At 45.6% G+C, this 23,974-nt stretch overlaps 1 protein-coding gene across 4 annotated transcripts in view; it reads left to right on the plus strand.

The window, feature by feature from the left end:
- The window catches only part of NDC80 (NDC80 kinetochore complex component), a 735,052-nt gene that overhangs the window by 188,221 nt on the left and 522,857 nt on the right, over positions 1–23,974 (plus strand). For all 4 annotated transcript variants that reach the window (XM_069635820.1, XM_069635823.1, XM_069635822.1 and 1 more), the window contains one exon: positions 20,504–20,676. In XM_069635820.1, the coding sequence (XP_069491921.1) occupies positions 20,504–20,676 (173 nt within the window). The remainder of the gene's footprint in view (positions 1–20,503; positions 20,677–23,974) is intronic.

Raw genomic sequence — 23,974 nt, forward strand, 5'->3', positions numbered from 1 at the left:
CGGCCATCTGCCCCTTGCAACGCCCGTATTGGTTGTGGTGTGACCTTGCGCTTATATAACCATGCCAGTCGGCGGCCATGCTTATCCACTTCTGCATGTTGGCACTCAATAGCTATTTTTATAACTCTGGTTACCCAACCTCTCCCACTGCTCCATGCATTCCTGCTGGAGGCGTAGCACTTCTGCTTCCTCTTGCGTCCCACGATCAGTCTTCATCATGTCTCCAATTTCTGTTCTGTATTCTGTAGTCCTCTCACTATTTCCTCCTGTAACCCTTTGGACTTGGCTATTACTGCTCCCCGCACTAGTACCTTAAATGCTTCCCACAGTACACTGGCCGAACTTATGCTACCGGTGTTGTGCGTAAAATACTCCTGCAGCACCGATCGCATATGGTCCCGGAACCCCGTATCTTTTAACGCTTCCACTCTGTCGACAGGTAGGGATCCTCGCACGGGGAGGCCGTATTTGCCCCTTGATGGCCAGCGGTCTGCGATCGGACAGGACACTAGCTTTATATTCAGAATGTGTAAACTCGTGCATCCCCTCGTCCCCTGCAAACACATCCAGTCTCGTATGTAGGTGTTGTGGGGCTGAGTAATGTGAGTATACCCGGTCTAGCGGGTGCAATTTCCTCCATACATCTGTCAATTTCAGGTCCCGTATAACCCCCTTAGTGCTTTGGCCGCTCTGGGTGGATTAGAGAACTTATCGTCCGACCTGTATTTTGTCTGGCCTATCATGCAGTTATAAATCTCCCTACCGCCCCCCCATATGAACCCACAGTCCCTATGCGGGCTGATCTTGGGGTATAGTGCCTTAAAGTAAGCCGTGGTGTTCTGATTCGGGGAATACGTGTTTATGACTCTTATCTCTTTGTTCTCTACCATGCCTCTGACAATAGACATCCTGCCATCATTATCCACTACAGTTTGGAGGACCTGAAACGGAACCCCTGGTACCACCCAGATCAATACCCCTCTTGCATATGTTGAGTAGGCCGTGCCAACGTAATATCCCTCATTTCCTTGTCAGCGTATCTAATTTATCCCTGGCAAGCTGAGTCTTTTGTAGGAGCGCTATATCAACTTTCTGGCACTTGCGATATGCCATAATTCGGTTTCTCTTAATATAGCTATTTAGCCCTCTGACATTCCATGTTCCAATTCTCACCCATTTTCATAGACCGCTTCGAACCCCTTCTTACTCTTCCCTCCTCTTTCACTTCTTTTGCACATATATGTAGGCCCTCCTCCCCCCAATTACCCCAACTCCCCTCCTTCCCATTTCCCCAGCCAACCCCAACTGTTGCCCAGCTCCATCCCTGGATCTCAAGCTACCCCGCATCTCGCCTCTTTCCCGCTACTGGTACTCGACACGCTGCAGGAGTATACTGCACTACCAGTATCCTAACTAAACTAACTATCGGGGATGATAGCGTGTGTCCTAATGCCATGCAGAATAAGGCAGCACCTTCGCCTCCTGCCCTTAGCAATCAATATTCTGCACAATAGTTTGATGGCTGCAATCTTTACCCCGGCATTTTACATGTATTGTAATTCTCCCTGGATTGCATTCCTACTCCAAGTCTATGTCAATGTTACTACTGCTACCTAGCTGCAACTGTATGTTAAGGATGCCAATCGGGCGTCACACATTGGACCAGGACACTTGGTCTTATCTTGTGATGTGGCGCTCAATAGGAATGCTTTTTCTTTAATTTCAATGAATTCAAATTGAGCCGATACCCGACCCGTCTCACACCCCCTTTTACAAATACCCCGGGTCACGATGGACTATGAACCAGGCTGGTTGATGAAAATACAGATTTATTTATTTTTAGAATTCACAAAAATCACACATTTTGATATTGGGCAGCAATCACCAATGGTGTGATAATTACAATGGAAATTGAAACAATGAACTTGGTTAACCTTCTAGTAGAAAATATCCAAAGCACAAGTGAGTAGGAACACTTTTTGAATTAGGATAGATGGCACCCAGTTAAGGTTTCCCCCTGCAATTTTCCTTCAACCCACAAATAATCAAATTCTGAGTGGGTGGAAAGAAGCAGCAGGTAGTCTGGGATAAGAGGCAGAGGATTTTAAACCCTTTGCAATGGCATAAAACGACACTCGGAAATTGACAAATAATTAATGTGTGGTTAAATGTATGAGGCACATATGATTTCTCACAAAGGCAGTAAGGCATAAACACTAGCAATCACAAGGCAATGGATCAACAAAAGGCATATAATTCTAAAGCAAGTGGAAAGTTAGAACATGCTGCAGCCGCATTCACACGTTGGAAAATTGCATTTTCTCAATTCCAGTTTAAAATGACATAAACAAATTCTATGAAAAACAGGTGAAATACTCTGATTTCTAATGCGGTTTTTGGGTTGGAAGACATATGTATATCACAGGGACAATATGGAAGTGACAGAATGTCTCTAGTTATAAAATGAGATATGCAAGATAGAAAAAGGTTTGATTTGGGTAAAATGAAGCCGTGAAAGAGTAAAGAAAATCTGCGGATTAAAGTACAGGTTTGACTTAAACTAGATTATCAAGACTATATTGATAAAGAGGGACACAGTAAGATCCAAGGTTGATTCGCGACTTCAACCCTTTCAACCCAGCGTTCAACTTTATGCGGAAATTACTCTAAATATGACTGAGGGCTTATGATCTATGTAGGATAAAAAGGAATAGGAAAGTGACACCAATGCTTGGAGATAGATGACCAGATGCACAGAGACTTCAAACAGTTTTAACATGTTACCAGGGTATGAATAGGATTGCTTGGAAAGTGGAATAAAGACAAAAGGGTCAAGATGGGGAGACTGTTGTTTTTCTCTGGGATGGGCATCATACTCAGTCCACTTTTGAGTCTGGGATTTTGGACAGTCAACGGGTTCTGGTCACGAAAGATTCTGGTCACCGGATAGCGGACTCTCCTGGCAAGACAGCTGGGCAAGGTCTGGTCACCGGATAATAAAGGTTAGCGGGCATGCAGGTAGTGGCAAGAAGCCGGTCTGGTTTCAGGATGCTCCCCAAAAAGGGTACCACAGCTTTCCCCCCTTTTGAATGGGATTTTAGTGGGATTTTCGGAATACAGGCCTTTTCTGGAGTAGTCAGCTATGCTATGGCCTGGCAGTGAAATCTGGAATCGGCTATGCTTTGGCTTTGCAGTGGGCTCTGCAGTCTGGCAGGATGAATGGAAGATCAGGAACGCAGCACAGGAAATTCAGGAGACAGTCTTTTTTAGAGTTCTGTCAACCACCCCTTATATAGAGCCTGGTGACATCACAGAATTATTGGTGGGCAGATCTGAGCTAGGCCTAGCCCCAAGAAGCGGGTAGGACTGCCTAATTTCGATGAGGAGTCCCAGTTTATGAGGTTGCATTTTATGAGGTAAAAAGCCATCCCAAGTCCTTTTTGCCAAAATCCAATTTTGCCAAAACATCCCTCATATATCTTTCACAGCAAAACCCCCTTCACATTGCTAGATAAGGGCAGGGACTTATCCAACATACACTTTTACAACTGGTATTTTCTTCTTTGGTTTGCAAAAGCCCATTTTGACACTTGTGGGGAAAGCTAGCATTTTCTTTTCAAATTTGGTTTTTCTATCTAGATTTCCACATTGTTTTGTATACATAGTTGGTTCCTTTTACACAACAGCCTGTGCAGGGCAAAGGTCTCCTGAAATTGACATGTGCACAGAAAGCTAGAATTTCTTTTCAAGCAGTGATTTTTGACATTTTGTAGCAAAAGTTTAAGCGTTTTTCTGTGCAGCTGAAGTAAAGCTTTTGTTGATTTTCTCAGATTTGGCTGGCACAACCTGCCATTCAGGAATAATGCTCTTTTCTGATGGAGCACAATGTTAATATGGCTGGGCATGACAGTCTTTTTGATTAAAGGTAGTGTGATGAAAGAACAGGGAAAAATAGCATCAAAGCAGCAACATTTTAAAGGTGTAATATTCACTTTTTCAATGGGAACTGGGGCTTGCAGCAAAACAGTGCTGCTTTTCACTCCATTTCTTTAAGACAAACAAGAACACACCATAGTAGCTTTTCTCTGGGTGCTTCCTGTTCCATCTTGCCCAATGGTGCTTGGCAAAACAGTGCAGCCCTCCTTTTGTCACTGCAAAAAGCAGTTTGGATGCAATGGTGCTCGCAGGAGCCAGCACAACCATTTTGCTGGTTCTGCTGAAGTGCAGCTTGGTGATGTGGGGAAGTACTGCTGAGTGGGTAAATATATCCTACATGTATTATTCTACAGTACATTACAGGAGGAATGCAGGTTCACTTACCTGTCTGCTCTGCGACTGGCCTTCTGCTCCTGCCGGGCAGCATAGCGTGGCCAGCCAGCCCCCCACATCCTCGGGTGTCTCGAAGAAAAACGCCTTGTTCTTGTATATAACCTTCAACTTTGCTGGATACAACAGCATGTATTTGAAGCCGGATTCACGCAGCCGTCTCTTGACTGCCACGTAGTGTAGCCGTTTCTGTACCAGAAAGGTATAGTCCGGCTCTGCTGTGACCGTTGCAGGCGCTATGCTTATCGTCCCTCCTTTGTGGAAGTGTTCCAAGATCTTTTCCCTATCTTTATAGTTTCAAATCTTGGCGATGATCGGTCGGGCAGGGGCACCCTGTGGGGGCCTTGTAGCTAGGGCTCTATGCGCACTCTCCACCGTGAACCCCTGGGTGAGCGCTCCTGCGCCTATCTCTTGTATCAGCATATTTTCTATATAGTTTGTCGGGTCTGTGCCTTCTTCTCCTTCCGGAAGCCCCACCACGCATATGCTATTTTGGCCTGCTCGTCCTTCCGCCTCCTCGGCTCGGCTTTCCAGATTGCGCACGTGTTGTTGCAATATAGTGACCTCCTTGGTGTTGGCCATGCTGATGTCTTTGTTGGCTTTCGCCTTGCTTTCGAGTCCGCTTGTACTCTCCGCCAGCGCTCTCACATCTTGCCTTAGGAGGTTATCGTCCACACTGTCTGCATATATCTTGAATTCCAGCGAAGATTTTAATTCGGCCATAGCTGCATCGATTTTACACTCCCATGAGGATGTCAGTCCTGCAATGGCTTCCAGTATCTGTTGATCACTGCGCACTGGATTCGTTGCTTCTCGCGCATCTCCCCCTGCATGTGTGGCCGCTTCTGGTTTGTGGGATGGTTTTAGTGAAAATATCCATGGTAGGTTGTTTCACTTTGGCCTTGCCTATTTTAGACGCCGTCCCCTCTTCCGTGTGTAGCTCTGCTATGATCCTCCATGCCTGTGGCTTAGCTGGTAAGTTCCATTCGCTTCTGTGTGACCCCACAGCCCGCGGTCGCTATGGCTTCCTGTTAAGCCGACTGGTGCGTTTGTCTGTTCATCTATGTTGAGGTGCCTCATATGCACCCAAAATGGCGGGGGCCGCCGGGCTCAAGACGGGGGCTATACAGTTCTAACTGTTACACAGTTCAGATGTGCTATTATGCTATAGTCTTCACTGCTGGTCTTGCCAGGGCTGTGATTTTACCCCTTCATTTGTCCGTGGACTGGTGATGTTTCAGTATAGGGCCATAACATGCCAGTGTGCGGCTGTCTGCTGTGCTGTGTCGGTTTCCTACAGAACCTCAATGAGAGCCGTCGTTTTGATCTTGGTCAATGGCAGTAGTGTTCCCTCCACTTGCCGTTCAGGTATTCGGCGCTCAGTGTTGACGTGTACCAAGTATGGTGCTGGGGGACCCCCCCACCCAAGTCGGCCAGAACTTTTCTGTGTACATGCAATTTCTTCCTATGGGCACCGCAGTCTTCCAGTGCTCTCTGCATGCAGCCCTCGCAGTGGTGCTATTATCCGCTGCCTCCACAGGGCTGCAGGTGGGGCAGTTTAGGCGGCACTGTTACTTGTGTTTGAGGGCGTACACAAGGAGAACTAACACTCTGGCCAGTCAGCTCATGTGCCCGTTACCAGAGGCTGGCTGTGGCGCTTCATCTCTCACTAGTCGTTAGTCCACGTTATTATATTCATGGTGCCCTCCGCCGCACGTTGTGCTTTTCTTCGGCGCTGTATTCTATGAAGTGGGCTGGGCACCAGCTTCATACACTTCATGCATTAGTGTGTCCTCAGTGTTTGTTTTGCCTTTTCAGTAGCCATGTACCCAGCCGCCACAACATATCCTTAACCACACTGGAGTTAATGATGTTTGTCAATTGATTTTAACATAGTATCCTTCCGTCTGTGCCCGGAGCGGCTCCGCTCTGCTCCGTTTGCCTTAATGGCTTGGAGGATGTTTCACTGCTTTGAGGAACACATTAGCTGCAGGTCTGGTCCCGAGGTCTTCGCGGCTTCTCGCAGCTCTGTGTTGGCCCCCCCTGCTGGTTTCAGTCCCAGATGGCACAGCTTTGCAGCCCAGCCAGTGTTACCTCTTTATTCGTTCCGCTCCTCCCGGATGCGCTGTGCCACGGTCTAGCGTCCGTATCTGTTCTTTACTTGTCATGCCGCAGCCTCCGGTCCGGGCTCTCGTCTCGGATGACCCCGGTTTCCCATTCAGTCCCTCCGTGTCTCGGAAGCGCAGTCCACTTCCACGCCCTATGTGCTTTGTTGTTTGGGCCCCTATCTCCACACCTTGTTCTTTCTGGTTCTGGCCTGAACAGGCGTCGGGGGGCCATGGAAGCTCGCACGGCCGTCTTCACTTATGCATCGATTGTAGTCTGCAGTTGTGCTTCTCATGCCGGTCGGGTTGCGGTCCGGCTTCGTTTTTCCTGCTGGTCATATAACCGACCTTTGTTCTAATGCAGGATGCCATTTTAGGTATTTTTCACAGGAGTCCCTTGCGGCTCTCATCCCCACAACTTTTGTAGTCCACCTCGGATCTTCACCAAAGTGATGCCATCCTCCTCCTCACATAGTCTCCCAGCAGAGGTGACGTTTATGTGTGTGCCGTTTTCAACAGTTTCAGAGCTGGTGTGCACCAGTATGTTTAAGGATCTGCAGTAAACGCCATGAGACACGTCATATCCCATGGTGCCTTAGCCATTCCCCCCACGGCCACCATTGACATCAAATGATTTTCGTGGAAAGTGGCTTTTCTGGTCACCAACGCTTCAGCAAGAAGCGAATTACAGGCTGAGGAATCTCTCACATCTTTGCATCAGGATAAAGTGATCATACAATCTCATCCCTATTTTTCTGCTCAAAGTATTGACTGAGTTTCATATCAACCAAACCGTTGTTTTACGTGTTGAGAAACCTGAGGGCGTCCTCACTTCTTTTCCCCCTGGATCATCCTCGTCAGGTGGCCAGGGAAAGGCCATTGTTTTTGGATCCCGACCCTGGGGGTGGATTTGCGAGGGAGGATCACATAGGTGGAGGGAACTTGGGGTGTGGGGAGAGGACATCCTTAGGTGAGGCATGGTATCCCCCATTCCCTTTTCAGAATGCGCCCTCTGTCCCTCAAGCCTTTGTAGGCTATTGTCAGCCCTTTCCCTTTTCATCCCTTCAAAATGCCCCCCAAATACATCACCACAACACTGGGACAAGGAACAGACCAACTATGAGGACTATCCTCATTTTGGTGATTTAAACAGATATCAGTCTTATATTGGTAGTGCAGACACATCATTTAAGTACCAAGACGAGGAGGAGACGACCGAGTTATGCACACTTCCTTTAATTCAAACCTCCCCAAACACCACTCTGGTACTGAGACGAAGAAGAGGGTTATGGAAGTCTGCAGGTGGAACAACCAGGCACGTCCACCTAATGGAATGGGATGCACTATGGCCAGGCAATTAATGACCTACCCCTGTGGTCATTTAACAATTCACTGAGTATAAAAATGCTTGCTGCACAGCTGGAAGAGGAGGCAGGCTGAAGTGGATTGGAGAGAAGCAAACTGGAGCAAGAGGAGTGGGAGACATTCGAACCAGGAGCAATGTCGGGCAGGAGAGACAGAGGCCGAGGCCGGCCGCCAGAGGGTTTGGAAGTCGTGCAAGCCCTCCTTCTCGGATGCACGCAGCAGGAGTTGTGGGGTGCCCAAGCACTCCACTCGCTGTGAGACTCCAGGAGAGCGAGCAGTGCTCTGTATGGCCTCCAAGAGGGAAGAGCAGAGATTGGAAGCCGGAAAGCAGAGCGAGGAGTGGAAAGGAGTCAAAGGGAGCTGCTGTGTGAAACCGCTGAGTGAAAACAGGGAAACGCTCATACCGGGGTGCTCTGGGAACAGGAAACAGACTCTTTTGAATATCGAGCAAATTGGAAGTTGTTAGAAGCACTTTTGAATGCTGAAACAAGTGCTTCAGAATAACAAACTAATTGAAAGACATTATAGATACTTTTGAATACCGCACAGAGCAAAAGCAAGTTATGAGTACTTGTGAATGGATTGAAAACAAGGTGGTGCAAGCGGCAGATACCACAGAATGCATTGTTTGAGAGACAATTGATGGCAAAGCCAAGAGAATACCAAGAAGGGTATGAGATGAGAAACCAAGTATTGGCCAAAGCTAAGAGTTCAAGGAAATGCAGATTAAGAGGAAACCTGTATTGGGAAGAGCCAGAAGAATACAGAACGTGTAACAAAGTGCATGGTGGCCAACAAGCCACTAAAGTTTTAGAAGAGTGGGACACTGATGAAAGAAACAAGCTTCACTGACAAAGTAAAACAGTGGACAGTTGTTGATGGAAAGCAGATCAGAAGCGGTATCAGTTGCGTGACCTGTAATGGGTGGTCCGACAAGTGCGCCTACCCCCTGCCCCCCACTTATGGAAAAGCCAATAAAAGTATCCATAAAGAAGAAGCTTGTGTTTTGGAACAGCCACTTATTTATTTTTATTACAAAAAAAAATGTTTGAGTTTACAGTAAACTTTTCATTTTGTCTTATCAGATTTATTGCATTTTAGTAATTCATTTCAATCGGTTCCCGTTTTCGATTCTTTCCATAATCTTCCAAAAATGAAAAATTATGTATATCATTCGTTTCTCAATCCCTGACAGTATCCAAGCCCATCTTTGGTCAGAGCTCATTGTCTTTTGTGTAGACTCAAAGTAAGATCGACATACACTTCTTTCTTTAGCAAGGGCAGGACATAACATCGTCAGATGATAAAAACGTTCAGTTTCGTCTTGATTTTTGCATATCCGACAAAAGATTTCATTGTTATCTTGCTGTTTAATTCTTACTAGTCTTTCCCTAGTGGGTAATATGTTCAACCGAAATTTCATAAAAAACGTTCTTATTTCTTTATCAGGAAATATAAACAGGTATGGTGGCAATTCGTTGATGGCTCTGATTTATGTTTTACTTGCCATATTATCTTTGTATCGGCTTATGAATTCATTCGTATTTATCCAATCTTGATACATTAATCGTTTCTTGGCATGTTGGGGCCTCATTTGTAGCATTTCTTCTGTTATATCTTAGTTTCTTAAAGATATTAGTATTTGTTGTTTCCATTTTAACAAGGCCCTAGCATTTATAGGATCAGTATTCGGTAGGAAGATTTCTAGCGCTGGTACTGTTTGTTCCCATGTTATTTTTAGGAAAAGGTCGAATTTTTTCCAGCGTACCACAGATGCAAGCGATTGAACTGCAATTTCGGCTTGGATACTACTTGTAGGGAAGGATCTCGGCAACCTCATTATTTTCCGCCAAAAGGTAGCTTCCAGAATTGGCCATATCTTTTCTGACAAATTAATTTTTTGCTTCCGTATGTAAGGATAGGAATGACCTTACTCCTATAAAATGTAATGATTGGTCGATAAGAAAATTTGCCATATTTTTCATGGAGTACATATCCTTGCCTCGCCAAAACCATGACTTTTTTTTTAGATGTATCTCCCATTCTTTTTCGATCATTGTTTGACTGATCACAATACCCAAATACTTGTACAATGATACAATGTTGATAATGGAGTTGTTAATGAGTGTCACCTGTGTTTTTTCATTTTGTTTCGGTTTCATAATCGCCATGACTTTTGTTTTTGCTATATTTATTTTCAACTCATTTCTTTCCATGTAGTCTGTCAACATTCGAAGACTCTCTTGTAAGCCTTTCGGTGTTTTATCAATTAGAACAATGTCATCAGCATACATCATTATCAGTATTTTTACTGAGTTTATTTTCGGAGGGTATATTCTGTCTGACTTCATTTCATATGGAAGATCTGATGTCAAGAGATTGAAAAGAGTGGCTGCAAGTGGGCACCCCTGTTTCAGTCTATTCCAGGTCTCGATATAAGCGCTCATTTGCCCATCTTTGGTTAGCCTTACTCGTATTTCTGTTGAAGAGTAGAGTAGCTTTATTGGTTGCAGTATATAAGGGGGGCATTTTTCAAATTTGTTCCATAGCAATTGTCGGTTCACACAATCAAAAGCAAGGTGTAAATCCACTAAAGCTATCCAGACCTGTTGCTTTGAGCACTTTGCTTCATGTTTTACAAGATTCAGCAGAAATAGGTTGATGTTCGTCCCGACTCCGCAAACAAAGCCAGTTTGGCTGGTCGCAATCCGTTTATTATCTGTGGCCTATGCCGTTAGTGACCTCAATAGTATGGTTGCAAAAATTTTGCCCAAAGGATCTAATAATGCAATGGGCCTATAGTTTGTTGGGCTCTTTGTCTCCTTGTTTAAAGATTGGGATCAGGACCGCTAGTTTCCACGTTGAAGGTATTTGGTTCAATTGATTAATCAATGTAACGATTTGTAATAACATGTCCGCCCATATCGCTGGAGAAGCTTTAATTAGAGCCTTCGTGAGGCCATCCGGACCTGGGGCTCTTGAATTGTTCAATTTTGTAATTATGTGTAAAATTTGTTGTCTGGTAATGGTAATTTCCCATTTATTCATTTTCTGTTGGAATGGGAGTTCGGGATCATCTTTCTTCTTGTATAGACCGGCAAAATGTTCTAGCCAGCGGTCTTCAGTCACATTTTGTATCCTTCGATGTTGAACACTTTGCGTAGGGTTTAACAAACTCCATCGATCTCGAGTGTTCCGATTGTTAAGGCAAGCTAGCATTTGCTCCGAATCTTGCTACAACATGGAACTTTTATGAGATTTTAACCAATTCCGGTATTTTTGTTTGGCAGTGTTGGTTGCAAGGTGCGATTCTTTAGTTCTTAGCTTATTTAATTGTCTACATAATTTTTGTAGCTCCCTTTTTTTCGTTGCAATCAACGGATCATAGGTATGAATATGAGGCAATTGTTGTTTTTTCCAATCTTTATGCGGTTGATAGTGTGGTTCGAATAGCCATTCGTAATTTATTTTGTCGATCTTTTTATTCCCTGTTTCCTGAAATTTCTGATTTATACCCAGAACATCAACAGTCTTCAGTCGCAGTCTTGTAGCTTTAGCATTCAGTTCCATGGCAGGCAGTGTAGTTTGCTCTTTGTCTAGATTCTGCATTTGCCATGTGATTGATAACATACGATGGTCGCTGTTATTATTCTGTGATTTCTGTTATCGTCATTGCATTCGCAATCTTCTCCGAAATATATATATAGTCCAAAGCTGCTTCCGATGTCCCTTGTGACCAAGTTGGAATTAATTGGAAGTTAGCATTCTGATAGCTTCCAGTCAGAGTAAGATTCCTTGTTTTCATTTCTTTCATCCAAGATTTGGCTTTCTGGGAGAGAGCGGTCTTCTTTTTGATTTCCGGCTTTATCAAAGATGTGTATGTTTAAATCTCCACATATTATTATGTCGCTTACTGGAAACTTAATGACAAGTTCATCGAGGGCTGTCAAGAATGTGTCTAGATATGAGGTTTCATCTAGCACTAGAGGATTCCAATATATGTTAAATATAATGATCCAAGGTGACTGATTACAGAAGGGTTTATTTTACCACAACATATTGGGTCCATGGGTTCAAGTTTGTTGCTTCCACCGGGGTCCAAAGGGAGTTAATTTTTATCATCATAATCTGTCCTGATGCTGGTCTTCCTTTTTGTTGTGTGATGGCTGGATTAGTAAAGATGTTATATCCTTCACACGTAGGGGGATGGGACCACCATGTCTCTTGAAGACCGATTATGTGAGATTGTTGTAGCTTAGGATGAGTTTAGTGGAATAGGTGTCCATGACCGCTTGTATTCCATGATGTTAATAGGATAGGTACATTCTGTTTTTCCACTCGTTGTTATGATGACACGGATAGAATACTTTCATTTTCTTGTGAAAGAAGTGTGTATTCTCTTCTGATATATCTAGATGTAGACAGTCCTTGATTAGCTTGAATTTCTTCTTCCATGCTATAGGACATAATTGTTGAAGCCGAGTCATTATTTCTTGTAGAGGCGAGGCACAGATCTGATTTCTCGTATTCGCGTCTGAATGGCAATTGGTCATCTTTATTTTTCATCATTGTATCGTGAGTTGACCCGTTGTCTGTATTCTTCTTAATACATTTAAAGCCAATATATTGTAACTGGATGTCAGCTTGTAGGATTTCTTGCATAGTTCTCTGGTTCGTAAGCTGTATTTCAACTGTATCAAGATTCTCATCATCTAGAAATTTGACCAGATTTGTCCTTTGTGGTAATGTGCTTCAGTTCTGGGATAGCCTGGATAACACTTAAACTGTTAGTACGGTTTAGTATGACCGCCGGCTTTGCTGGTTGTAAATGTGTCATTGAAATTACGTATTTCTCTTGACGTTTTAAGGGATCGACAAATGTAGGTGTTTTCAGCAATGGGTAAGCAAAACTCCTCTCATCATCAGTCGGCTGACGCGGACTGTATATCAACAAATCATTTGTGTGTTCTCTTAAGGCTTTATGGTCATCGGTTCTAGTTTTTTTTTTTTTTCCTTTGCTTTTGGTTGTAAATGTGTCATTGAAATTACGTATTTCTCTTGACGTTTTAAGGGATCGACAAATGTAGGTGTTTTCAGCAATGGGTAAGCAAAACTCCTCTCATCATCAGTCGGCTGACGCGGACTGTATATCAACAAATCATTTGTGTGTTCTCTTAAGGCTTTATGGTCATCGGTTCTAGTTTTTTTTTTTTTCCTTTGGTTTTGGTTTTTCCATGCTATAATTGCTTTCTAGTTCTTCATTCCATATATCAATACAGGAGAGCTCTATTCGGTGGTTGATAGTCGGATCAAGGTTTGGATATTGATCTAAAAGAATCATGTCCTTGATGTTCTGATCTTGGTCTATAGCGGAAATATCCAGAGGGTTGCCATCTGGGTAGGTGGACAGATCTAACAGTTCAGCTTCATTTTTTGCCTCCACTTGTTGTGATTCCATTTGTGTCGATGGAGGGATCTGTCTTTTTCTTTGGTTATTAACTTGTTTGGTTATCTGGTTTCTGTGTATGGATTTGGGTTTTCAGTAACCCTTCCTGTTGCTGGGGTGTAGTCAGATTTCTTAAAAACGCACGGGATCCTGTTTGTCGTTTCTTATTTTTTCCTTCATTGATGACCTTTATTTTTATATTTTTTTCTGTCATCAGGCTTTAGAAATGGGTCAAAGGGTAAGGAATCCGATCTTTGCGGAGGTAACGTCGCTGTTTTTGCATGGTTTGTCTCTCTGGGAGTCGTTGCCATCGAGGTTATATTCTCGGAGTGTACTTCTTGTTGTCTCTGTACATTCTGGTCTAGTATTTTCTGTGGTAAAGACAATTCTGTGAGTTTTGCCGTTATCTTTGCCATCTCATTCATAAGTGCCATAACAGCTGAATTCCCTTGTATACGTTCCATTCGATCTGCACTAGCAATTTCTGCTAGTCTGTTTTGCCACATTTCAGCCTCAGTATCCAAACGTTGTTGTATTTGGCATATGAAGCTCTCAATATGAATCTATTTAGTGTGCATCAGCGCGATCAGAGTGGCTTGTTCTTTAATGGCGTCAACATTTGTCTCATGTAGTTTTAAGAACGGGGATCAATGACTGTGATGTTGTTGTAATCAATACATTTTGTAATTCCATCATTGTTGTTGGTAGACAGGGCCATATTCGGGTACACTTTCAGTTCTTCTGGCATTCTGTGGTCAGATATGCCGGGGTCTGATGGGGGCCGGTATTCTATCTTTACTGGCCTCTGTCTATCCTCTGTTACCTTGTGCGTTTTATCAAAATATTCCAATGGATTTGCTTTCCAAGCAAAGACAGAGTTAGCATCTTTCGGTTTTGGCACCGGTGTTGATGTATGACATCATTTTTTTGTATTTAAATCTTTGTGGTTTTGATCTTGCTCAACTGATAATTCGTGTGAAGTCATTAATGAGTTTAGTTCCATCATGTCCAGTGACAGGCGAGCTGCTCTAAAGGGTTTTTGTTGCTCAATTTCATGTGTATGAGAAATTTTTCCCATTTTTTTTTTTTCTTGAACTTGCACCCATAATGCTCTTGCACGTATAGCCTTTGCTTTCCTTTGGCTTGAAATTTCGTTTGCGGACATTTGTGTTATGTTTCACACTTTGATCTTGTTTTCCAGTTCCAGTAGAGAGTTCCGGAGTAATCGCTGCTTTACATGCCACTTCCACGTCGTGGCAAAGTGACTGCGGGTCTTTTCCTTGCTTTAGCACCGGAGAAGGAGGATGCCATTCCTCATCAGCGGCACCAGAGGGCAGTGTTGACAGAGCTTTCGAGCTCTGTGGATAGTCCGGGTCTGTTGTCCGATCTTCAACGCTCAGAAAGGGCATCCCCACAGCGCCCCCACAGCCACCAGTCCCTCCCCTATCAGGGGTCCCTGCAGCCACGGGGGGCCCAGCAGCCGGGGGGGTATCCACCCACCCCCCAACTCCATCGGGGACCACAGCAGACATTAACGGACACCCGGCCCCGCCCCCCGCCATTAAAGCCAGGGCAGCGGCGGGACCGCCGAGCAACACCCCCGTGCAGGGGGGCACCGAGCTGCCGCCAGGTAGGAGGGGGCTAGGAGGGGGGGGGGACTCCGGGTTAGCACATGTATTATGCGATGGGGAATTGGTATTAGATGTCAGTTGCAGACAGGAACTGGTTGGGGATGGTGTATTACTTGTATTTTTCAGATCCTTGCACTTACTGTTAGGGCGAGGGTCAAAGACCGCAATTGTTGCATTAAGGCTGCTTACCTTCTTTTCCCGCGTCGCAATGTCCACATTGTTCTTGGTACGAAGCAAGTGTTGAGTCGTGCTTTTTTCTTTGGATAATGTTGCAAAGGCTTGTGCAATGGAAGGTTGTTTCTTGTTAGGTGTCATATCAGAATAGATATTCGGTTCAGTTTTTCCTCTCAACGGGTCCTGGGTCTAGATGCAGTGGGCATAAGGGGAGGCTGTTTCGATTTGTCACTGTTTTTCTTCTGACTCATACGGTTTCCGAAAAGAAGAAAGGTTGTGACTTTATTCCAGAGAGTCGTCCAAGCACGGGCATTCGTGCAGGCGCACTTCTGCCACAAGTCAAGTTAAAAAAAAAAAAAAAGAAACTGAGGGTGTCAGGTGGAGTCGCAGGGTCGCCCCAAGAGCCCAAAGACCCTAAGACTCTGCGACCTGACTCCGCGGCCGCTCCGCGGGTTGTGGGAGTTTTTATCTTCTTCTCCCCAAAGGATGTAGAAAAAAGCCACTTAGTGAGTTTGAAGTCCGGAAACTCTCTTCCACTCTTCAATCACTCTGTTCATTGGCCAAGTGTTGTCAGTGGGTGAACACAGCACCCAATCACATACAAAGAATCATTCAAACAGATGAGTGGTCAGCCATTTGGAGACCATCTCTCCAAGCACACACGTGCATTCTGAGGGTGTCTCTTGCACACAGGAATGAATCCGCACTTACTACAGTGTTCCCCCCTCCTGCCCAACTGGCTAGGCAGGAAAAAGCTTTTTCAAAAGAGGATGCTGTCCCATTTAACAGTTTTAAAATGAACCTCGGAATGCACAAGCAGCCCCTGCATGCACTGCCAACTGCCATCTGTATTTTGTTTTCACCTATTCGGTTCAGTGAGAGCTTCTCTTCTTTGGGGCGTCTGCATTAACTTTTTTAATGTCTCCCATCCCTGAGAGGCGTATGTTTGGATATAGATTGCTCACATTTTTCACCACATTTCTGCCTCCTCTGCGCATGCTGTTGATGAGTTTCAAGCAGTGAATGATGCAATGAGCATTTTTAGGTGGCTGACCCTCGCAGATCCTGTGTAAGCTGTCCCTGGAACGTCCATCCTATAAATTCCTTTCAGTTTTGTCTTGGAATCAGACCGAGATCGCTGAGAACTTGCTTTTGTCTCCATGCTCAAGAAGGGTCAAATTGCACAAGCCATCGCTCTGATTCAGCATCCCCTTGCAGCACTTGTGTTAGCTGCTACCTCGGAACCAGAGTGATCTTCCACCGCTTGTTCAGGAGTTTCCCCGGCCTCGCACATCTGTAATTACCTCTCGGTGGGAAAGCACCAAGTTGCAAAGCTTCCTACCGGACAACCTTTTTACTCCAAATAAGGGTTAAGTTACTGCAGAGGAGTGCTCCTGCCCCTGCTTTGATCAGAAAAGGTAAGTCACTGTGAGGACCACAAGGCCTCTAAAAAAGTATAATACAGTGCCCGTCTTTGAGGTTGCCTCTGCCACCCTCCAGAGTCCTGGTACTACCGAGCTGACATTGAAAGGGGGATGTTTGCCAAAATCTGCTACTCCAGTACTATAAAACCATAAACTGACCAAATCTTTTTTGGTTCTCGGGGAGCGGGGGGGGGGGGGTGAGACAAGGTTGAAAGTGCCCTGATCTTCCTGAATGGGTCCCTGCTACCATCATACCCACTCAACCCAATTCCTCCTTCGAATGCCTCGTCTGCAGGCTTGGGGGCTCTCCTACCCTCCTGCCACTATCTACAGGCCCCCTGGCCTGGTTTCCTCCTTCCTTTCTGAATGGGCCGACCTCACTGCTTCTCTGACCTCTGCCTCCAAGCTTCTCCTCCTCGGAGACTTCAACATTCATCTCGACTCTCCTGAAGTGGCCACTTTACTCTTCCGTGACCTCACTGACTACCTCACCATTCTTCCCTCCGGTCCAACCCACTCAGCAGTACACACCTTGGATGTGCTCATCTCAGTAGAGATCCCCATCTCTAACCCTCTCACTACACTTTTCTCCTGGCCTGACCATGTTCTCCTCTCCTCTCACCTGGAGCTTCTGGGCTCCCTGGATAAGCCTCTGCCTGCACTGCCAGCCTCCTTTTCGGTCAATCGACCGATGATGCGAGTGTCGGTCGCTGCTTTTGCTGCCACTTTCATCCCACCACCGCTATTGACTCTTAAACTGACCATATCCAACACCCTTGACATCCTTGCCCCTGTCTTGAAGATCTGCATGAAGCCTGCCTCCAAGTGCAACAGCTGGTATCACGACCTAGCCTCACTGAAACACAAGTGCAGAGTTGCTGAATGGAAGTGGCAGGCTTCAAGCACATCCACTGACAAACTGGCATGTTGCCTGCTCCGAAGGCAATACCATCTCTCCATCCGCTCCAAGAAGAGGGCCCATATCCAAACCTGCATCTCTGGGGCCACCAACAATACGGATGAACTGTTCAAAATCTGTAAGGAAATCCCCAATCCGACTGCAGTCTCCACTTCCATCCTAGGCCCTCTCTACTGCACTGGTCTGCCATTTCATTACCAAAACCCAGGTTATCCTGTCCGCACTCTCCACCCTACTTCCCCATTTGCCATTAGGCCTCCCTTTGCCCCCCTGCCCCCCGTCTCCCTCTTACACTCCTCCTTCTCGCCCATAGCACTACATGAGGTCACTAAAGTTGTCCGCTCTTTGAAAGTCTCCTCCATACAAATTCTCCCCTGCTCCTCCAGAACTATCAAGGACAACATTTCCTCTCTCGCTCCTGCCTTGGCTGATAATCTGCAATCGCTCCTTTGCCACTGGCTCCTTTCTACTACCCCTCAAGCGCTCCCTTTCCTAAAAAAAAAAAAAAAACAGCTAATTATCTCCACTACACCTTTCCTGGGCAAATTCTTGGAGAACCTAGTCATCTCCCAACTGATCCACCACAATTAATCTGTTGGCTGTCTCCATGACCACCAGTCTGGCTTCAGAGCATCCAGAGGCACAGATACTGCTCTCCTAAACAACTGTGAAGACCTGCTCCGTTCTCATTCTCCTTGATTTTTCCTCTGCCTTTGACATGTCAATCATACCACCCTCATAAATCGGCTCTGCGATACCCTTGGCATCACTGATCTGGCACTGGATTGGCTGACCTCCTTCCAATCTAATCGACCTTCCCATGTGCAACTGAGCCCTTTCCTCTCCTCCACTTCACTCTCTTCCTGTGGCGTCCCTCAGCGCTCTATCCTATCGCTGTGGCTCTTCAACATCTACCTTGCCTTGTTGGCCCACTTGATCTCCTCCTTCTCTCCTCACTTACACTGTTATGCTGATGACACACCTCTCTCCTTCAAGCTTTTCTCCACTACCACTTCTTCTTCCTTGCTCATTCCTGTCTGTCTGCTGTTCAGGCATGGTCACAGGCTAACAATCTCTGTCTTGATGCAAGTAAGAACGAGATCCTTCTTATTGGCACCCCAGCTTCACTCGCACTCGGACTGCCCTCCTTGGGTCCTCTCCCCTCACCATCTTGTGAGGCTTAAAACCCTGGTTTCATCTTTAACTCCTCTCTCTTTCCTTCTCCCCTCACATCAGACCTTTCCTAGAAGGCCCACTTTCAACTTCCCCTCTTCAGAGGCATTCTCCCCTTCCTCACCTTCCCCCAGAAACACAATGTCCCCACAGCACTGGTTCTCTCTAGCCTGGACTACTGCAACAGCTCCTCAATCTGCCTCTTTCCTTTCTTTGCCCCTTCATCCAGAATAGGGCTGCAGGACTTATCCCTGGCATCAAGCCCAGGGACTGCATCTCTCCAGCCCTACAATATCCCCACTGACTGCAAGGATCAAATTCAAGACCCTCTGCATCATCCACAAGGCTTTCTGTGGCCTGGGACCCTGCTACATCCAACGCTCTCTCCCTAAATACCTCCCTGCTAGAGCCCTTCAGTCTTCTAGCTCCAACTCTCTGCAGATCAGACGTTTCTCCAAGCAGAGAGTGGGGGGGTCGATTTCTTGGCCGATGCCTCACTCTGGAATGGCCTCCCTGCCCATCTCAGGCTTGAGCCGTATCTCCTTAAGTACTGCAAGCTTCTCAAGACCCCGCCTTTCTCTACTTCCATCCCTTTCGCCCTCCCTTGCTAATGCCCCATCTGCTGCTGCGACTGGGGGCCTGGTCCCTTATGAGTCTTACTTGCAGGGTACTAGGCCCCCTTGACCAGCCTATACCAGCACCCCTTACCCCATACCAGCACTGCTCTCCCGGGCACCCTTCCCTTACTAGTCTGGTGGGTTGGGCATCCCTCCTGATTCTGGTCCTCATACTTGGTCCTCCCACCCGGCATCCTCTGGCAGTTACAACGGCATCCCATCAGTACTTGCCGAGCCCCTGGGTATTCCCCCCGCACCCCATCACCCCCTGCATTGTATGCTGCCTCTCCTGACCTTCAGTTCCCCACACTCCCCCCTGCATGTTTTGTTACTGCACTTGCACGACCCGAATGTCACAAGGCCTAGTAGGACTGTTATTCATCTGCCCTGTCCAACCCCATGCCCCCTCCCCCCACACACCCTTTTGTCTTGTGGCACTTTCAAACACCATTGGCGCCTTATAAATATTCAATAAATAAAAGTAATTTCACCCAGTGTAGCAGTTGTAAACTCTTAAAAGCCACCATTAGTCTCATGGAACACTATGGGGCACCTTTGGGGTACTGCTGCCCTAGGAGTCATAATGGCTTTTGAGGCAGAGTACATTAATCAGGCTTTGGATTAAGCCTGGCTGGGAGAAAAACAAAGTCCAAAACCTATAAAAGCCAGCAAAAAGTGCAGTGGAGGTTACACCGTGTGGTAGAAATGCCTTTCTGCTGAACACCAGTGTACTGTCACTGAGTGACTGGCCATGCATTGTCTCCTTTTCGTATGCAAAGGGTTTGCAGGAAAAGTTTAGCTACAATTGAAGAAGCAATGTATAGTACTAATCTGCCACAGCAATGAAAAGTGATGCCTTTCTTAGTTTATGCTAACCAATCTCTGTTCCTCTTTACTGACACGCTGTGCTGACATGTTCATAGTTGGCAAGTCTATTTTGAAGCAATGAACTAGATATCACATTGGTGTGGTGTAGTGATGGTATGGGTTAGTTGGCATAGTGACCTTTTCCCAGCATCAGTACTTTGGGGGGGGGGGGGGGATGGGGTTGTTTGGGAATTTACCTGGGATGCTAACCGTTCACTCAAATGACACACATCACCCATAATGTGCACCATCTTGCTTTATTTTATTTTTTTGCACTTGTATATGTTCATTGAATCATAAAGCACTCTAATTTGAAAAGTTAGACGTTGGCTGTAAGGTTACTTGGAGACTCGTCAACAAAACTGGAATAAATAAAAAAAAAACATAAGGGCATTTTTCGATGTCCTGGTGGAGTGTACGTCAGAAACTCAAAAGTAACCTCCAGAACTCCTGCAGTTTCTTTTAGAGAACGGCTTCTCCCAAAATATATCTGTGAAGTCTCTCCAGGCCCCCTCGTCAAAAGACTTTGTGAGGATATTTGCCTTCATTTACAACTGCCTGGCACCAGGATATGAGGCTCCACTCACCAAGTTTGAAGAAGAAATCCCGCGGATATTTAAAGATCTTGGGTATGTATCCCGAAATTTCGATTTTCATTGTTTTGTTTTTAAATTTATATTTATCTTGATTCTTTAGATATTTTAAATAATATATAATAGTGTTTTGTTTTTTAACCAGAAAATACAATTGCACCTCAGGTGAGGAGTCTCCTGGACTGGGAGATGTCATTTTTGCATCTATTTCCTTCATATTGGTCATAGGTTGTAATTTGGTAGCTCTTGATTATGGCCCCCTCGCTGCCACTTGTCTCTGATATTACTTATAGGACTGCAGTCCATTCCAGTGATCTGGCAAGAATCTCCTACCATCTAGTTTAGGTCACTGTAGCTTGACAGGAACCCATTATAAATTCAACAGTCATCACATAATGAACGCGACTTAAAATGAATATATCATTTCCACTTTACATCTCGCCGTTCTTTTTCAAAGTACAAAAAAGAAGGGTGAGATGTGAAGTGGAAATCCCTGAGATGTCAGAATTTTGCTCAGCAACACGTCTCCATTATAGTGGGCCTACAAATGCCCTTTTCCCACATCACTCTTTGACGGTTCCTGGATGCCAGCTTTGATCCTTTGAGCTGTAAAACACCTATTGATTGCATTGAAGCACTTTTGTATCTATTGTCTCCAGAATACCAGAATCATCCAGCGTTTGACCTTTTGTTTATTTCCCTGCTTTGAATGTGTTCCTGTCCAAAAAGTAGTAGTATTAAGTCTTAAATTCTACAACCTACCCAACTCGTTGCAATCCTTTTCCAACTGACCAGTGAGGTGGGTAGGTTGTAGGCTTCCCTCAGGCCATCTTCAAATTTTTAACCACATGTCTTGTGCATGCAAATCCCTATACTTATTATGCGTCTCTTAGCTGCAAAAACGTGTTCTTTTATATCTTTTGGTGCTTGACTCATTCTGTACAGCTTTTCCTGCCAGATGTATTGTGAAGTCTTTTCTTCAAATGGCAGCCCACTTTAATCGTTTTAAATCATTTTGGGACATCTTCCGGCATCATTCTGGGGAAATCTCTTTTTGAAGGTTGCAAAAAGTTTGGCAGAAAGGCCTTTTTTTGAAAATTCCTTTTTAAGGGTCTCTCATTTATTGCCTTAATCCTGCAGGCAACTGTGGGGATTACTCATCTGCTAAATACTGTCATGAAACCATCAGATAGCCACAGTTACTGCTGTGTAGCAGAGGATTAATTTTAGGCTACAGCCCTGCGAGAGAGGAAGATCTAAAGATGAAAGCACCCTTGAGTAGAGCTCATATGACTGACTGATTCTCGTGGTGGGGCAGAGACGAACAGTGGAAGTGTGGCAGATGAATCTAAAATGCACAGCCCCAGTGGTTCCCCTGGCTCTTCCAGCCTTGGTACCGCAAAAGATTGCAAAAACTAAGTTACAAACAAAGGAGGCAGTGCCACCTGTCAAGTACAGCCATGTCACTGGGTGATCTAAGAGAAAGGAGCACTATAAAACCTTAAAGCTCTTGACGTCTGCATCTCCATCAGTGGACTGGTAGTTAAAGCCCTCTACGACGTATCTGCCTACTGATTGGCCAGTAAGGCCCTTTACGGGCACTTTCTAGACTGCCCCTGCCCGTACAGCCCCAGTGAAGGAGCCCAAGGTAAAGGACCGCTCCTGAAGAAGCAGCTCCAGTTTGTTTGCCTGTGTTTGCCTTGGAGGCCTGCCTCCTTCAAACAGCAGCGACTGACAAGGTAAGCATGGTTTGGATGGGTAGTACAGCAATTACTGTGTTCCAGTAAAGCCCTACCACTCTTCTTACCCTACATAACATAGCACACCCATGTTAGTCAGATAAGAATTTGTTTTCAATCACTGCAGTGTCTCGGACTTAGGCATTTCTCCATTACTCAAGCCTCTCGACTTTAGGTGTTCCTCCATTTATTGTTGAGTCCGAAATGTAGTTGTTTTCTCCCCACTGCTCAAATAACTCCAATTTAGGTGTTCCATTTCCTGCTGTCTCAAATTCAGGCGTTTCTCCATTCTCTCTGTCACTGCCATATTTAAATCTAGGTGTTTTTACAGCAGTTCCAAAGTTGATTTCGGAGTGTGTCTGTCAATTCTGGGTGTTTACATTGCTGTTGCCAAGGTTGGATCTAGGCCTTTTTCCCCTCACTAAAAATAGTTGAACCTAGGTGTCTACACTGTAGGCGTCCCTCACTCTGCCACAGTTAAATCCAGGCGTTACCACATTAGTGCCAAAGTTGATTTATAAGTTGTCCATTGTTGCGCCAAAGTGCATTCCGAGGTTTCTTGGTTACTGTTGCCAAAGTGCAGTACCATAGTTTATTCTTGGTTACTCTACCCACCTGGCCATGCTGAACCAGGACATACAACACCATCTTCCGCCCTCTTTCCACGCCCCAATCCTCTCCCCTCTCTCTGAGCAGTCTCCCCCCCCCCCCACGAAGTTGACATTTCGCCACCCTAAAGGCAACTCGGGCAGACCACTGGCACACCACTCGCCCCAACCCTCCCCCTCAATACCCTACAGGCCTGTCCTCCCATATCGCTCCCCGCCTGTCCAAAGCCACAGCCTACATCCCAGCCTACCTATCCTGCATTCTCATCAACACCACTTCGGTTGCCAAAAATAAACCCAACATTTTTGACCTCATTGACTGAAAAGCGTCAATTCCTATTCGTCACTGAAACCTGGTTATCCAGTGATTTCAACCCCATCACACACAAAGCCTTCCCTCCCGACTACTCCATGCTCCTACACAACAGGCCCAGCAGAGTGGCGGGGCCTAGCCATCCTACACAAACACCTGTTGGTAATTTCCACAGAGAGTCTTCCTGACGACACCAAATGCGAATCCTTTCTTGCTAAGTTCTGAACTTCAGTCACCCACAGCTTCCTTCTCCTATACAGGCCACCTGGCAAAGACTGACACTTTATGGATTCTCTTTGACTCTCTCACCCACGTTGATCCAGCACCCTCTACTCGCTGTTAGATTTTAACATCTAGTTTGATGTCCCCGCCAACCTCATGACCTGCTCCCTTGCGGACAATCTGGGAGCTCTCATCTTGTCACAATTGATCTCCCACTGCCTCACATTGCAGGACACACCCTAGCTGCACTTTTCTGCACATCTGGCCAAGGCTCCCCATCCGACGCCTCCCCCACTTATCAGGACGGATCACCACACTATCCCTTTTTCACTTCAATACAGCCCCCCCCTCACTCCCCCCACCACTTCCACCAACCAATCCCTCAACTACCCCTCCCTCCCTCCCTCTTTGGAATAAGCTCATCAATTCAGACCTGGCAATTCCCTACTTCA

The sequence above is a fragment of the Ambystoma mexicanum genome, chromosome 7p (assembly GCF_040938575.1).
Source record: "Ambystoma mexicanum isolate Mex_15411 chromosome 7p, UKY_AmexF1_1, whole genome shotgun sequence".
Taxonomy (NCBI): domain Eukaryota; kingdom Metazoa; phylum Chordata; class Amphibia; order Caudata; family Ambystomatidae; genus Ambystoma; species Ambystoma mexicanum.